At 41.5% G+C, this 16770-nt stretch overlaps 2 protein-coding genes across 4 annotated transcripts in view; one reads left to right on the top strand and one right to left on the bottom strand.

The window, feature by feature from the left end:
• The window catches only part of NT5DC3 (5'-nucleotidase domain containing 3), a 62044-nt gene that overhangs the window by 41319 nt on the left and 3955 nt on the right, over window positions 1-16770 (bottom strand). The window lies entirely within an intron of this gene.
• LOC101688135 (40S ribosomal protein S4-like) lies at window positions 5188-6060 on the top strand. Its single transcript, XM_004743022.3, has one exon. The coding sequence runs from the start codon at window positions 5214-5216 to the stop codon at window positions 5997-5999; it is 786 nt and encodes a 261-aa protein (XP_004743079.2). The 5' UTR covers window positions 5188-5213; the 3' UTR covers window positions 6000-6060.

Genomic DNA, 16770 nt, shown 5'->3' with positions numbered 1-16770 from the left:
TCTGAACAGTTAAAATGTACCAACGACCCTCCTACACTGTTGATGGGAATGCAAGCTGGTGCAACCACTCTGGAAAACAGAATGGAAGTTCCTCAAAAAGTTGAAAATAGAGCTACCCTACGACCCAGCAATTGTACTACTGGGTATTTACCCTAAAGATACAAACCTAGTGATCCGAAGGGGCAAGTGCACCCAAATGTTTATAGCAGCAATGTCCACAATAGCCAAACTATGGAAAGAACCTAGAGGTCCATCAATAGATGAATGGATAAAGATGTGGTCTATATATACGATGGAATACTATGCAGCCATCAAAAGAAATGAAATCTTGGGACGCCTGGGTGGCTCAGTTGGTTGGACGACTGCCTTCGGCTCAGGTCATGATCCTGGAGTCCCGGGATCGAGTCCCACATCGGGCTCTCAGCTCCACGGGGAGTCTGCTTCTCTCTCTGACCTTCTCCTTGCTCATGCTCTGTCTCACTTTCTCTCTCTCAAATAAATAAATATTTAAAAAAAAAAAAAAAAAGAAAAGAAATGAAATCTTGCCATTTGCGACGACGTGGATGGAACTAGAGGGTATGATGCTTAGCAAAATAAGTCAATCGGAGAAAGACAACTATCATATGATCTCCCTGATATGAGGAAGTGGAGATGCAACGTGTGGGGAGTTTGGGGGTGAGAAAAGAATAAATGAAACAAGATGGGATTGGGAGGGAGACAAGCCATCAGAGACTCTTAATGTCACAAAACAAACTGAGGGGGCCAGGGGAAGGGGGTAGGGAGAGGGTGGTGGGTTATGGACATTGGGGAGGGTGTGTGCTATGGTGAGTGCTGTGAAGTGTATAAACCTGGCGATTCACAGACCTGTATCCATGGGGCTAATAATACTTGTATGTTTATTAAAAAATTTAAAAATTTAAAAAAAAAAAGATGCACCAACAATTCCATTTCATTAGTTTCTTTTGTCAACATCAATGAGATGATTACTTTGGCTTTCTTTTCCTTTGGCAAAGAAGACATATAGGAGGACGGTAAACAAAACAGTAGCATTTTTAAAAACTTGAAGGCAGACAGTTCACCTGACTAGTTCTGGGGAAGGGAGACTCTCATAGCTCCAAGCCATGTGGCATCAGCCACCACAGGTGTCCTGGCCTTACATAATCAATGGGCCCCAGGGCAGGATGCTATTTTCTGAACATGACCACACGGCATCCCCGTCCAGATGAAGTAAGGGAAGCAGGACTGCTTACAGAGTGACCAACAGCTCTGCTTTCACAGACGATCTTCTCATGGGAAGTTCTAACAGTCTGCTGAAATTAGAAGTTTATGCTGAATAGTGTTGGCAATAGTCTCCCACCCTTCCCACACCCTGAGAAGAGTAAGTAAAGTCCTCAAGGAACACTGCTCCGAGGGAAAATCGCTAAAAGCACATCCCCAGTGCTGCCCGGGAATTTCCCGCAGGGGTGAGAGCCCAAAGCGTATTAATCACATGAACGTCACCACCAAAAAGCTGGGATTTTAATGTCATCACTCAAAATAAACATGAGGACTAAGGGATGCTTAAAAGGGATTTCAATGTTCCATAAAACCACTTCAAAAAGGTGCTGAGAACAAACACGAATAATTACAAGGCAAAGGAAAGAATGCCAAACACTCACAAAGACACAAACAGTCTGTCTAAACTGTAGACTCAAAAGTATAAACGGAAGAAGGGCCCCTGACTAATCAGTGAGGTACTTCTCCCCCAACAGAAACAAGAGTGCGTACCACTTTAGAAAGTGAATTCTTGTTGTACCTAATGGATGATGACAGCAAGACTACGCAGTTAGTACAGAGAAATAGAGACAGCTCTGTGACTCTGGCCCAAGCTATGATGACAGCCTGGTCCCAAGACAGCCACGCTGGACTAGAACATGGACAGCAACTCTCAGAGCCACCAGAGGCCCCAGCAAACTTGGAGTGAATGAGAAAGAATCCGGTTATAGCTGCCTCTAGTGAGTCACAGAGACTTTGGTGCTGCTGGTCACTGCAGCGTAACGTAGCCTAAGCTGACTAACACACCTACTATTCTTCCAGTATGCTGCCTGGCTTTGGGAAACCATTGCTCCCCAACATCCAGACTGTATGGCCTCAGTAAGGTTCTATTCCTGCCCCCAGGAGGAGAGCACACGACCCAGGCCTGGGTCCAGACGCAGCAAGAGCACCTGAATTCCTGGGCCAACATTAATTCATTCGAGGAAGACTTAGGACCCCCTCTGGCCAATCATCATCATGATTTCCCTTCGGCCAAAAGGAACCAATGAGCCCAGTCAGGAAAATGTCTGGATTTGTAAGGGAATTTCACGGAAGAGGCATTCTTTGCTTCTAAACTTGTATCTAGGGGCGCCTGGGTGGCTCAATGGGTTAAGCCTCTGTCTTTGGCTCAGGTCACGGTCCCAGGGTCCTGGGATCAAGCCTCACGTCGGGCTCTTTGCTCAGCGGGGAGCCTGCTTCCCCCCCTCTCTCTGCCTGCCTCTCTGACTGCTTGTGATCTCTGTCAAATGAATAAAATAAAATACTAAAAATAATAATAAAATAAATAAATAAAGTTGTATCTAAAAGATTTACAACTAGAGACGTGAGGGGCCACCTCTAAGAATCTTTAAAAAGGCCAGTATGGAGGAGAGCAAGGTCAAGAGACAGGGAAGCCACCCACGGACATCCATGGATTAACTGATATTTGAAGCTAAAACTATCTCTTGATTTTTCAATTACACAAGCCCATAAAATTTCTTCCTAAAAAATCTTCTTTGCTTAAGTTAAATCAGTTTGAGTTGTTTTATTACTTGTGGCTAAAAAGGTCCTAGTAACTAAAAGTTCATTTCAAGCTTATTCAGCCACTCAAAATTCTTACTGCCTACAAATTTTAATTTTTTAACCTGGCATTAAAGGCAGTCTCCATTTAGACTTTAAACCATCTTTCCAATCTTAAATTCTCCTTCATATACCCTATTTTCAGCAAGGTGGGTAATCTACTTACTACTCTCTGTTCTCCAGAATATGCTATATTTGAGTACCATCCTGAATTAAATTCACATGGAATATTAAGTCTCTCTTTGTCTAGCTTCACAAACGCTGGTTAGCTGTATTAAAAGATCAGGGAAGATTTCCCTTTATACTATGCTGCAAAACAAACACCATGTGAATCAAAGAATTAAAAAAATTTTTTAAATCTTAAAAAGTTGGCAAAATTATATAGATCACTATTTATCTCATCATTCCAAATGTGAAAGCAACAACAATAAATCACAAATGGAAAATATCAACAGATTTACAATATAAAAAATTTTTTAGAGAGATGGGGGTGGGGAGGGGCACAAGGAATGGGACAGAATCTTATGCAGGCTCCATGCCCAGCACAGAGCCTGACGTGGGGCTCGATCTCACAACCCTGAGATCATGACCTAACCCAAAACCAAGAGCTAGAAGCTCAACTGACTAAGCCACCCAGATGCCCCTATAATATAAAAATTTTTAAACATCTGTGTATCAAAAATATCAAAAACAATAATCCAAGGGGAAAGGTTATATTAGAAGTTTAAAGGTAAAAAGCAAAGGACTAATATCCTAAATATTAAAAAAGAATCCAAAACCCAATAAATATAAAGATAAAGGATATATCTCATAAGAGAGAAAAGTAAATGGCTAACAGAAGTAAATGATCAAAAAGAAAGCTGAAATGCACCTGAAAATTCTTGATGTTCAATTTCTGGGTAATACAAACCACAATCCCAGAGATACAAAGATGATATTTTTCTTTAATTAATTAGGATTTTTCTTTTGGTATATACCCTAGACTTCAAATTATTCTCCCAGGAAAAAAGAGAACATTCATATCTGATGTCCCTGAAGAAGAAAAAGAAGGGGAGGAAAGAAAAAGGAGAAAGAAACAAGTTTTTCCCTAGATGTTACAAAAAACAGAAGGAAAGCCTACCATTTCTCCCTTCATATACCACCACGAAGCTTTCTGTGAATCCTCCCAGGGCCCAGGGGGCCACAACCAGGAGTCCCACTGGCTGAGAATGACGTGCACTTGCTACACACAGGACCCCAAATGAAGGTGCATGGACCTCACTTAATGTAGTTATTATTTACAAAGAAGGAAAATGAAGATGAAATAAACAACTCAAGGTCAGATTTCTTGGTAACATATTTCTAGGCTCCTAAATCAAGGAAAGTTAGAGCAGATTTAAAATGCTTGTTTTTCTCTAATTTGACCCAATCTCAACTTCGGTTTGTATTTCACTATTCATCCATTTAATGAGTATATTCATAAATATTAGAAATATTTCATGAATTATTTCATATCTCTTTAACACAGCTTCAAATCCTCTTTTTAAAAGTTCACATGTTAGAAACAAGATTTCAAAATTCCTTTTAGAAAAAATCTACATAGGGGTGCCTGGGTGGCTCAGTGGGTTAAGCCTCTGCCTTCAGCCCAGGTCCTGGGATCGAGCTCCGCATCGGGAATCTCTGCTCAGCAAGGAGCCTGCCCCCCCCCACCTGCCTGCTGCTCTGCCAACTTGTGATCTCTCTCCCTCTGTAAAATAAAATAAAAATCTTTAAAAAGATAAATATATATATATATATATATATATATATATATATATATACACATAAGTGGCACAAAAACAGACACACAGACAAGTGGAGCAGAGTAGAGAGCCCAGATATGGACCCACAACTCTATGGTCAAATAATCTTTGATAAAGCAGGAAAAAATATCCAGTGGAAAAAAGGCAGTCTCTTCAATAAATAGTGCTGGGAAGATCGGACAGCTATGTATAGAAGAATGAAACTTGACCATTCTCATACACCATACACAAAGATAAACTCGAAAGAGACAAAGACCTCAACATGAGGCAGGAATCTATCAAAATCCTAGAGAACATAGGCAGAAACCTCTTTTACATCGGCCACAGCAATTCTTTCAAGACATGTCTCCAAAGGCAAAGGAAACAAAAGAGAAAATGAACTTTTGAGACTTCATCAAGATCAAAAGCTAGCTTCTGCAAAGCAAAAGAAACAGTCAAGAAAACAAAGAGGCAACCCACGGAATGGGAGAAGATATTCGCAATGACACTACAAAAGGCTGATATCCAAGATCTATAAAGAACTCCTTAAACTCAACACTCAAAAAACCAGAAATCGCTCTTTTCGTTCCTAGCGCAGCCATGGCTCGTGGTCCCAAGAAACATCTGAAGCGTGTAGCAGCTCCAAAGCATTGGATGCTGGACAAACTGACTGGTGTGTTTGCTCCTTGCCTTGGTCCCCATAAGCTGAGAGAGTATCTCCCTCTCATCATTTTCTTAAGGAACAGACTTAAGTATGCCCTAACAGGAGATGAAGTAAAGAAGATCTGTATGCAGCGTTTTATTAAGATTGATGGCAAGGTCCAAACTGATATAACATACCCTGATGGTTTTATGGATGTCATCAGCATTGACAAGACCGGAGAGAATTTCCATCTGATCTATGATACCAAGGGTCGCTTTGCCATTCATTGGATTACACTCGAGGAGGCCAAGTACAAGTTGTGCAAAGTAAGAAAGATCTTTGTGGGGACAAAAGGAATCCCCCATCTGGTGACTCATGATGCTCGCACCATCCGCTATCCTGATCCCCTCATCAAGGTCAATGACACCATTCAGATTGATTTGGAAACCGGAAAGATTACTGATCTCGTCAAGTTTGACACTGGTAATCTGTGTATGGTGACTGGGGGTGCTAACCGGGGAAGAACTGGTGTGATCACCAACACAGAGAGACACCCTGGTTCATTTGATGTGGTTCACGTGAAAGATGCCAATGGCAACAGCTTTGCCACCCAACTCTCCAACATTTTTGTTATTGGCAAAGGCAACAAACCATGGATTTCTCTTCCCCGTGGAAAGGGTATCCGCCTCACCATTGCTGAAGAGAGAGACAAGAGACTGGCAGGCAAACAGAGCAGCGGGTAGAATGGTCCCTAGGTGAAGTGATTGGAAGTCTTTATACCTAATTAAAGGTCATACAGCACGATTTAAAATAAATTTAAATAAATAAATAAAACAGATAATCATGTCAAAAAATGGGCAGAAGACATGAACAGACACTTCTCCAAAGAAGACATACAAATGACTAACAGACACATTTAAAAAATGTTCATCATCATTAGCCATCAGGGAGATTCAAATCAAAACCAAATTGAGATACCACCTTTACCAGTTAGAAGAGCCAAAATTAATGAGATAGTAAACAACAAGTGTTGGAGAGGATGTGGAGAAAGAGGAATCCTCTTACACTGTTGGTGGGAATGCAAGTTGGTGCGGCCACTTTGGAAAACAGGATGGAGATTCCTTAAGAAATTAAAAACAGAGCTTCCCTATGACCCTGCAATTGCACTACTGGGTATTTACCCCAAAGATACAGATGTAGTGAAAAGAAGGGTCATCTACACCCCAATATTCATAGCAGCAATGGTCACGGTCACCAAACTGTGGAAAGAGCCAAGATGCCCTTCAACAGACGAATGGATAAAGAAGATACGGTCCATATACACTATGGAGTATTATGCCTCCATCAGAAAGGATGAATAACCAACTTTTGTAGCAACATGGACAGGACTGGAAGAGATTATGCTGAGGACATGAGGAGATGGAGAGGAGAAGGGAGCTGGGGGAAATCGGAGGGGGAGACAAGGCATGAGAGACTGTGGACTCTGAGAAGCAAACTGAGGGTTTTGGAGGGGAGAGGGGTGAGGGGTTAGGTGAAGTTAGTGGTAGGTTTTAAGGAGGGCACGTATTGCATGGAGCACTGGGTGTGGTACATAAACAATGAATCTTGGAACACTGAAAAAATAAAATAAAATCTTTAAAAAACATATATATACACATATATAGAGACACCTGAGTGGTTCAATCAGTTAAGCATACAACTCTTGGTTTTGGCTCAGGTCATGATCTCAGGCTCACGAGACTAAGCCCCACAATGGGCTCCAAGCTCAGCAGGCAGTCTACTTCAGATTCTCTCTCCCTCTCCCTTTGCCCCTCCCCCCATTCACGCATGCACTCTTTTCTTTCTAAAATGAATAATTCTTTTTTTTAAAGTAGGTGTATAGGGGCACCTGGGTGGCTCAGTGGGTTAAGCCGCTGCCTTCGGCTCAGGTCATGATCTCAGGGTCCTGGAATCGAGTCCTGCCCGCATCAGGCTTTCTGCTCAGTGGGGAGCCTGCTTCCCTTCCTCTCTCTCTGCTTGCCTCTCTGCCTACTTATGATCTCTGTCAAATAAGTAAATAAAATCTTTCAAAAAAAAATAATAAAGTAGGTGTATAGATTGATTAAAAATACATGAAAAAAAAAGAGGAATTTTTTGTGCCTAAGTTGAAGCCATACTTACATGTCCTCCACCATCTCCACAGCAAGTGAGCTCAAAGTTCTATGACCAAATTATAAACATTGAACTTCTCAGTTGTAATTGCCAAGGACAATGATAAGGAAAAGACAATTACCTTAGAGGATTTTATCTTAGCAAACTTCACTTGTGTCAAGTTGCAACATCCTTGTGTCAGCAAGGCTTGGGCAAAGACAGCCAGTTCTATTGACAACTGTCTGAAAAATGCGAATCTGTCCTAACACAATCAACGTGTTAGGAGCAATGTGACCATAATGCAAATTTCATGTTAACATTTAGAATGTTATGGTTCTTGGCAACAAACGTGATTTTATATGGTTGTGACCACTTGACAGCCTTTCTACTAATTAGTTACAGTAAGGGAAGAAAGTGTAGAGCAAACAACGTGACTGAGACAGATGATTCAAAGCAGCGCTACTATTAGACCTTAGAGATTTGAATCCAACTATTTTTAGCCAGAAAATACCATCTCCAGGATCTCCAGTTTCTCCAATAGCCATTCAACTATAAAGCCCTTTACTTCTGCATCAGTCCAATAGATGCAGAGACAAAGTACCAAGTGATCAAGATATCCTTTTCACTACGAAGGTGAACATTATAGGGTTACCTGCCCAGCACAACCCAACGCTTAGATAAGAAATGACCCTTCCCCACCTCGAAACACACAAATCCTGCGTTCTTCTGGGACCCTGCAGCACCCCCTCCAGCCGCCCCAGGAGGTCCAGGATAGAACACCAGATTCACCCTGTGTCACACTGTTCTCACTCCTATGGGAGGAACCTTCCTTCAAGCCAATCTAACCCAGAGTCCTTCTCTTATTTCTTTGTCTTTACTGGATAGCTTTATTAAGGTGCAATGACATATAAGAAATCACACATAAAGTACACAGTTTGATGAGGTCTGACATACGTATTCACCTACAAAGCCACCATCCCAAAAAAGATAATAAGTATATCTAATATCCCCAAATATTTCCTCATGCCCTCTGAATTCCACCCACCCACCCTCGCCCCTTGACCACAGACCACCCCCAGGCAACTGCTGTTCTGCTTTTGACCAGACTTGTTTGCCTTTTCTAGACTTTTCTGTAAATGAGATCACACAGCACATAGAATTTTGGTAAACTGGTTTTCCCACTTACCTGATCCTCAGGAATTTTTTTCAGTAAGCACTTCCTGTACACCTACTATGTGCCAGGCACCACACAGAGAACCATGCAGGGACTGTAAGTGAGTAAATAATAAAGCACTAGCTTTGTGGTGAACGACATCACAGGCCAAGAAATGGCAAGATGCCAAGTGGAGAAGAAACTTGGCACAGCTGCCCTCTCCAGAGGAGGTGGCATCCCAAAAGTCATTTTTATCTACAAATCTAAAAAGCAGCTTTCATTCTTCCTTTACTTCAGACACTTGGCATCATCTCCAGGAACAGCAATCCGTGACAAATACTATTACTCATCTGAATAATTAACAATGCATGACATTTACACTACTCCTACCAAAAGCTAAAACTACATATTATTCTGTAAATAATATCTGTAATTTTGACTGCTCTGTAGAAATCCATCCTGCTTCCTAAAGTTCAAAAAACAAAACCACATCTGATTACATTTGAAATACAATCACACCTAATCTGAAGTCATTTAATAAGAAACAAACTTAGGAGCGCCTGGCTGGCTCAGAGCCAGCTAGAGAGCACATGACTCTCTAGCTCAGGGTCATGAGTTCAAGTCCCTCACCGAGGGTGGAGCCTACTTCAACAAAAGAAAAACAAAACTTAACTGCTCAAAAGAAAAGTCCATATGTTTCATGGAAGAAACTTCTTAGAAAATTTGGCCATATCAAAAGGTCAAACACTAGGCGAGCTATCAAGAATTTTCTTTAAAGTATTAAGGACATAGAAAAGGAGTAATTATCAATGCCTTCTACATACTGTCCAGTGGGTACTTCTTGTTGTCTCGACGACTGGTCATAAGAACATCCTAAGGAAAACACTGCTACCCCCTGTTTGCAGGGGAGAAAAAGGCTGGAAAGTTAAGTAAGCCCAGATGGCACAGTTATCGAACAATAAAATGTGGGTCGAATGCCTGGCAGAGTACCTAGCACACAGCAAGTGACCCATAAATATCTGTCACCTCTCCTTTCCTCATCATTCCAACTAATATTTTCCCTAGACTGGCATAATCCCAGAAACCACATACTCAGACTCTTTCATGGGATCTCTGAGGGTCAAACTCTTTTTATAATACTGCTTAAAGATGACAGGCAGAATACTGTGGGTTAGGACATCCACATCCTAATTTCTAAAATGTGTATGTTACCTTTACATGGCAGAGGGGAATTAAGGTTGCAGCTGTTAAACAGCAGACTTCAAGACAGAGATTAAGCTAGTTTACCTGGGGGCCCTAGGCATAAAGGTTAAGTGTAGAAAAGGAAGGCAGAAGATTCAGCATCAGAGTGATGTGATGTGAAAAAGGCTCCAACTTCATTTTTAAATTGCTGGCTTTGAAAATGAAAGGGGCCATGAACCAAAGAATGCAGGAAGCTTTTAGAAACCGCAAAAGGCAAGAAAACATTCTCCACTAGAGCTTCCAGAAAGGAACAAAGTCCTGCCAACACCCTGATGTTACCCTGGTGAGAACCATTTCAGACTTGTGACCTCCAAAACTGTAACTGATCTGTGTAGTTTTAAGTCACTACATTTGCAGCAATGTATCAAAGAATTAGTTAAGAATTTAATAAAGAGATTATTTGCCTCTTTCACTCTTATTCCCTCACCAATTGACAGTGAGAGGCTACATGAGGTCTCACAACTCGGTGGTCTGAACACAGAATCAGATCTGAGACTCCAGACATCTCTGTTAATTGAGACATTGCAGAAATTTACAAAAACATGAAACCAAGAATTCTTCTCAAGTTCTTTGATTTCAGAAAATAGTTACCTTTCAAAAAGTGTCTCATTTACATTAGCAGCTAACAGATTTATTATTATTTTAAATGAAGTGGGGAATACCTGTTTTAAGTCTCTCATTTTTAAATTTCTAATACAGTCACTATCGGTATAATCTATGTAAACCGGAAAACACTGGGATCTTCAAGAATTTTAAGGGTATTAAGGAGTCCTGTGAGCAAAATGCTGGAAAATTGCTACTCAGGCTACGCCTGCCTTGCCCATTGCTACAGTTACAGTAACCAGCACACAGACAATACTCAAAAACTACTGTTAAAGAAAACGGACACTCAGACAATACTCTGATACTGACAGTAATCATGTTTCTCAAGTAGGTGTTCCTACCCAAAAGGGACATCCCTGTAACCACCAGAGTTACATTAGAGAGTTAACGTCTCTAATGAAATTAAAATTTTAATCAGGCTTATGTATCTTACAAATACACTTAATATAAAACAGTTCCGGGGCACCTGGGTGGCTCAGTGGGTTAAGCCTCTGCTTTTGGCTTAGATCATGATCTTAGGGTCCTACTACTGAGCCCTGCATCGGGCTCTCTGCTCAGCAGGGAGTCTGCTTCTCCCTCTCTCTCTGCCTGCCTCTCTGCCTCTTTGTGCTCTCTCTCTGTCAAATAAAAAAATAAAATCTTTATACATATATATATATGTATATATATATATATAAAACAGTTCCTCAAAACCCTAGTAAACTGAAAAAGATGGATTTCCCAAAGGTAAGGACTAACCCACAGAAGTACAAAAATCTCGTACTCAGCTGATTAGTCAGCTAGCCTCTCTTTCTCACTTAACTAAAACATGCAGTATCTAACTTAAAAAATAAAAGAAAAAGAAAATACTACCTTTTTTCTCCTAAGCACTTGCTAATAATGTAGGACAGGCGCACAAAGAAGTTCGGGAGGAAAGTCACGGCTGGCTCGGTCCATTAAGCATCTGCCTTCAGCCCAGGTCCTGATCTCAGGGCCCTGGGATGGAGTCCTACATCAGGCTCTCTGTTCAGCAGGGAGTCTGCTTCTCCCTCTCCCTCTGCCCAGCCCCCTTGTGTTCTCTCTCTCATACATCCTCTCTCTGTCAAAAAATAAATAAAATCTTCAAAAACAAAATTGGAGGAGAGGCTTTTTTCCCCTCTTTTATCCTCATCTAAAATGCATCGTGTCAATATAGGAAATGACAACGTCGGGACCTGATGGAAAGGGAACTTCACACGTAAATGAACCCAGCCTTGGATTCTAGGTGTTCCCACAGAAGTACCAGGCCAAGCAGGGCAGGGCTGGCGGCGCCCCTCGCTTCGAGCCAGTCGGACTACAAGCAGCTTCCTGTCCTCAGTACGCAACAGTTCACTTTCCAAGAGCTATCAACAAACCGGACTGAAGACGAAGGCGAGCTTCCAAAGTAATGAAGTCAAAGGGGAGGGGCAGTGATGATGCATGATCGCCATTTAAACAGCGAGCATATGGGAGAGGAATTACTCTCTGTGACTCAAGCCATCCAAAATAAAATTGGCAGCCTGTGCTCATATGGCAAATTCAAGCAGATGCCAGATGGCCACTAATAAGAGCCATGGAAAAAGGGATTCCATTTTCCCAGCAAAGGACTGGATTCTATGACTTCTAAGGGGTCCTTTGGTTCTCTCCCTATTTTAGGAATTTCTTTCCTACCTGAAAATGTGAAAATTATTATGTGGCACGTTTCTCCCTGAAATCTTTTTTGCTGCTTTTTCCTGTGGTCACAGGATCATCAATATCATATACCTAGACAAAAGAATACATCTTGAGATGTTTAAGACATACAGAAAGGTAGAAAGATAAACACAAAAACACCTATAATTCCCACCATCCAATTTAGGAAATAAACTTCTTAAATCTTCACCTGCATTCTCCTTCCACCAAAGAGGTAACCACTACCCTGACTCTGGTGTTCATCATTTTCCTACATTTTAGACTTTTAGCACATACATGTGTATCCCTGTATGTGATCTATAGTATCTTTCATGTGTTTTCAAATCTTTAAAAATTGGCTTGCAACTGCAACTTATTTGTTGTCTTTTTTATATATAGACATTCTCTGGATTGTTTTTGTGAGAGTCAGCTCTTGTTCAGGAGACAACATACACTGTCTGCAAAGAATCTGAGCTGTGTCCACGGACCATACATTCTGTCGCAACTACCCAACTCTGGCCTCACAGCACAGAAGGAGCACCTCCCCCACCAAACATATGGAAATGAATGGGTGTGGCTATGTTCCAATGAAATTTAATATACAAAAAGAGCAAGCCAGATCTGGCCCATGAACTATAGTTTGCAGCTCTCCTAGAGTAAACATTATTTTCTTTCAGTATCATTTCATTATTTGTTTGATATTAACACCTGCTGGGTTTCTTTAGTTAGCATTTGCCCAAAATCTCTTTTCCCATTAATTCCAACCTTTCTACATCTTTGTTTTGGGGTGAATGTCTTCCAACAGCATGCAGGTAGATTTTGTCTTATATCTGAACTGACAATCCATCTTTGGATCTGAGTTTACGGTGATGACTGATATATCTGGAAAGACTTCCACCACCACATTTTATACCTCCTGCTTTTTCCCTGTTCTTTTACCTCCTCTCTTCTACTCTCTTTTGACCTGATTTCTATACTGCCAATATTTATTGGATTTCCTCACATGTCTATCAATATCTTTGCTCTCCATTCCGGCCCAGGTTGAAGGTCTAGCCACACAGGAGGAGTTTATATTTGCTTCTATCAAGAATCCCAGACAGTATCATCTTGGGACCACTTTTAGTTAACTTCTCACCTTGAGATAACCAGACCAGGCAAGCAGACTAAATTCAAACCCAAACCCATGAGAGAACTAGCCTGTGAGTACAAGGTCACACAGGACTTCCACAGCCTCCCACACACAGGGAAATATGTAGAGCAGAGACCAAGGCAGACACGTTTCCCTATTGTCTTCCTGCGTGGAAGGTAGCTCTCTGTGGGTCTGGAGTTATAAGAGATTCAGAGAGAGAGACACAAAGACAGACAGGGAAACAGAGAAAGACAAAGAGAGAGACAGAATGTGTGTGTGTGTGTGTGCGTGTGTGTGTGTGTGTGTGTGTGTGTGTTCCCCTCTCAGCAGGCACAGCTAACAAAACCCCACAAATGCTCCCGCAACACCTTCAGAGCTGCTCACCACCCTTCGGTTTTAGTCCCTGCCATTTTACTTCAGTTTTTCGAAGGTCAGTTACACATTCAAAGAATATTCTTTGTCATTTTTCCAGCACATTCTATACAAAAGAGATTTTTAAACTATCCATCTAATCTACCTGATTGCTGGAAACCAAGATCCAAAAGAACAACTCTAAAATACAGAAGATATGTGTGCTTCCACATTTCTTCAAGAGTTCAACGAAAGACTGGTTTCTAAGCCCAGGAACAATACAGCTTCCTCGGCCCATGCTCCGCACCTGAGGAATCAGAATCCCCAGAGCCAGGGCCTCGGAGTCTCCATGTTTAAACAAGCTCCCCAGATGATTCTGATGTGCCTCACAGTTACAGAACTACTCAAATTTTCAAGATTCTACTTTCCTTCAAAAGCTGGCAACATAAGTATCATTTAATCTTTTTACATTTTATCTTCTTTCGCTTCCTCTTCATGCTACCCGGGATGCCCTGGTAAATGAGGACAATGTTCTAGATCACTACTCCCTGCGCCTTCCTGACGGATCACCCCGCCACCTCCACAAGTTACAGAAAATCTCAACATTCAAAGGTAAAAGTCAGGCCAAAAACATGTCTTGCTCCAGTCAAGGCTTCTTTATCTTTTTTTTTCTTTTTTTTTTTTTTTAAGATTATATTTATTTATTTGACAGACAGAGATCACAAGTAGGCAGAGAGGCAGGCAGAGAGAGAGGAAGGGAAGCAGGCTCCCCCCTGAGCAGAGAGCCCGATGCGGGGCTCGATCCCAGGACCCTGGGATCATGACCTGAGCCAAAGGCAGAGGCTTTAACCCACTGAGCCACCCAGGCATGCCAGACTTCTTGATCTTCTATGCAAATTTTAACCCAGAAGATAGTCCCTGCTGAGTCCTCAAGGCGGTCCTACACGCTCTCTCATAAGGTAACAGAGGGTTCGATGGGCGCTGGGCTCACTGGATGAAGCTGAGATGTTACAGAAACCGCCTGAAACCATTCACGAAAGAGTCTGTGTGCGCTTACATTGTGTGTAACTGTCAAATCTGCATATTTTCCTAAACACAGAACACACAGCTTTCCCCAGATTGTCAAAGAGACCCTGACTCCATTTATTCTATATCCCTGTTACAAAGAAAAAGCATAAGGTTGTACAATTAAGCACCTCTGGGTGTTATTAATATACATATAATCTTGTTATACCTATTATTTGAACCTCCCAAGTATAATCCTTAGAACATTTATTTTGAACTATTACCTCCAAAAAGGGGTTCCACAGTCAAATTTATTTGGGGGGTGCTACACCTATATCCTCCTTTTCGGAGGTTCATGCATTTTAAAGAATCTGATAAGCCTACCTGTTTAAAAAAAAAAAAAACTTTTTTAACATATATTTTCAACATTTCCTTAACCATATTTCTCAGAAGTTGGTGGAACACAGTCTAAGAAACACTGGTCTCATCTTAAAATTACCTCATTAAGGTGTTTCCTTAACCCACTACAGTTCCTTGAGGGAAGGATTTGCATTTTATGTTTATTCTCTATAAACTAAGTTTATATCACTGTCCCACATATAGTCCTCACTAAATACATAATTGCTGAATAAGAATCAAACACTCTTAACCAAGAACTCTGAATAAATCCTTCAACACCCTGTAAAAGCTTCTAACACTTCACACTAATCTCCATACTTTTTTCCACCAAGTTAATACCCTTCACAGCCCCAGCTAAGCCGCCCAACATTCTAAACAGACCAGGCTCTGCGATGATGTCTAAGGTGGGGGGGGGGGGGGGCCATGGGGGGCCTGGCAAGGGGAAGGCTCTAGGTATCCAAATGCCTGACTGGAGCACCATCCCCACCCCCGGCCCAGGCAAGTGGCAATGCTTCCATTGTGCACCTCACAGAGCAGGCTATCTGATGAGCACACACGGCAGGCCAAGGATTAAGTTCAAAGAAGACGGGCACAAGGTGCAGCATAACGAGCAATGACAGACCAACACAACAATCTCCATCCCTTTAAATTATCATCACACAGGATTGCTTAGAATTCCCCATTTTTGGACAAGGTTTCCCAAACTTGGCATTACTGACATCTGGGGCTGGATTATTCTTTGTTGCGCATGTCCATTACAGACTGTTCTGTGCATTACAGATTATCTAGCAGCATCTGGACCTCCACACATTAGAAGTCAGCAGCACCCCCTGGGCCCCAGCTGTGGCAATCAAACAGGTCTCCTGACATTGCCAAATGCCCCCCCACCCCTGACTCCAGCTGAGAACCATGGTTCTCCAGAAAAACTCTGCTAGAGGTTATAAACCAGAATTTTTCTCCCCCAAATATATGAAAACCCTTCCCTGTGAGCTATGTCGGACACAAGATGCATAAATATTATACTTCCAAAATTCTTCAAGTTAAAAAAAAAAAAAAAAGAAGAGATTCCAAATGAGGGACATTCTACAAAATATGTGACCATGTCTCCTCAAAACTGTCAAGGTGATCAAACACAGGGACACTCAGAGAAACCATCAAAGCCAAAAGGAGCCCAAGGAAGCAGGAGGACTAAATGTAGTGTGCTATTCTGGGAGAAATCCTGGAGCAGAAAGGACATTAGGTTAAAAACTTGGGGAATCTGACTTAAATATGGATTTTAGTTAACACTGATACATACAAGGTACTGATATTGGTTCACTAACTGTTATAAATTACCTTAGTCATACAAGAGGTTAATTATAGGGGAAACTGGGATATGATTTAGAGAAATCAAAATCTAAAATTGATCTAAAAAATAAAGTTTATTTTTTTAAAAAAAAACCTTAAAAAAATGGAGCTGGGGCACATGGGTAGCTCAGTGCATTAAGCGTCCATCTTTTATTTCAGCTCAGGTCATGATCTCAGGGCCATGAGATTAAGTCTTATGTCAGGCAGGAGGCTGCGTGGGATTCCCTCTCTCCCTCTGTCCCTCACCCCCCCCACCCCACTCATGCACGTGCTCTCTCACTCTTAAAAAAATAAGAAATAAAAATGTAAAAAAATAAATTAAAATAAAATTAAACATTTTTTTTAAAGATTTTATTTATTTATTTGACAGAGAGAAATCACAAGCAGATGGAGAGTCAGGCAAAGAGAGAGGAAGGCAGAGAGAGAGGAAGGGAAGCAGGCTCCCTGCTGAGCAGAGAGCCTGATGCGGGACTCGATCCCAGGACCC

The sequence above is a fragment of the Mustela putorius genome, unplaced genomic scaffold (assembly GCF_011764305.1).
Source record: "Mustela putorius furo isolate JIRA1106 unplaced genomic scaffold, ASM1176430v1.1 tig00000788_pilon_pilon_pilon, whole genome shotgun sequence".
In the NCBI taxonomy this organism is placed as follows: Eukaryota; Metazoa; Chordata; class Mammalia; order Carnivora; family Mustelidae; genus Mustela; species Mustela putorius.
The sequence above is the reverse complement of the archived record's forward strand: the minus strand, read 5'-3'. Positions and strand labels throughout refer to the sequence as shown.

Coding starts and splice junctions, on each gene's coding strand:
- LOC101688135 (XM_004743022.3), top strand. CDS start 5,214: ATGGCTCGTGGTCCCAAGAAACATCTGAAGCGTGTAGCAGCTCCAAAG.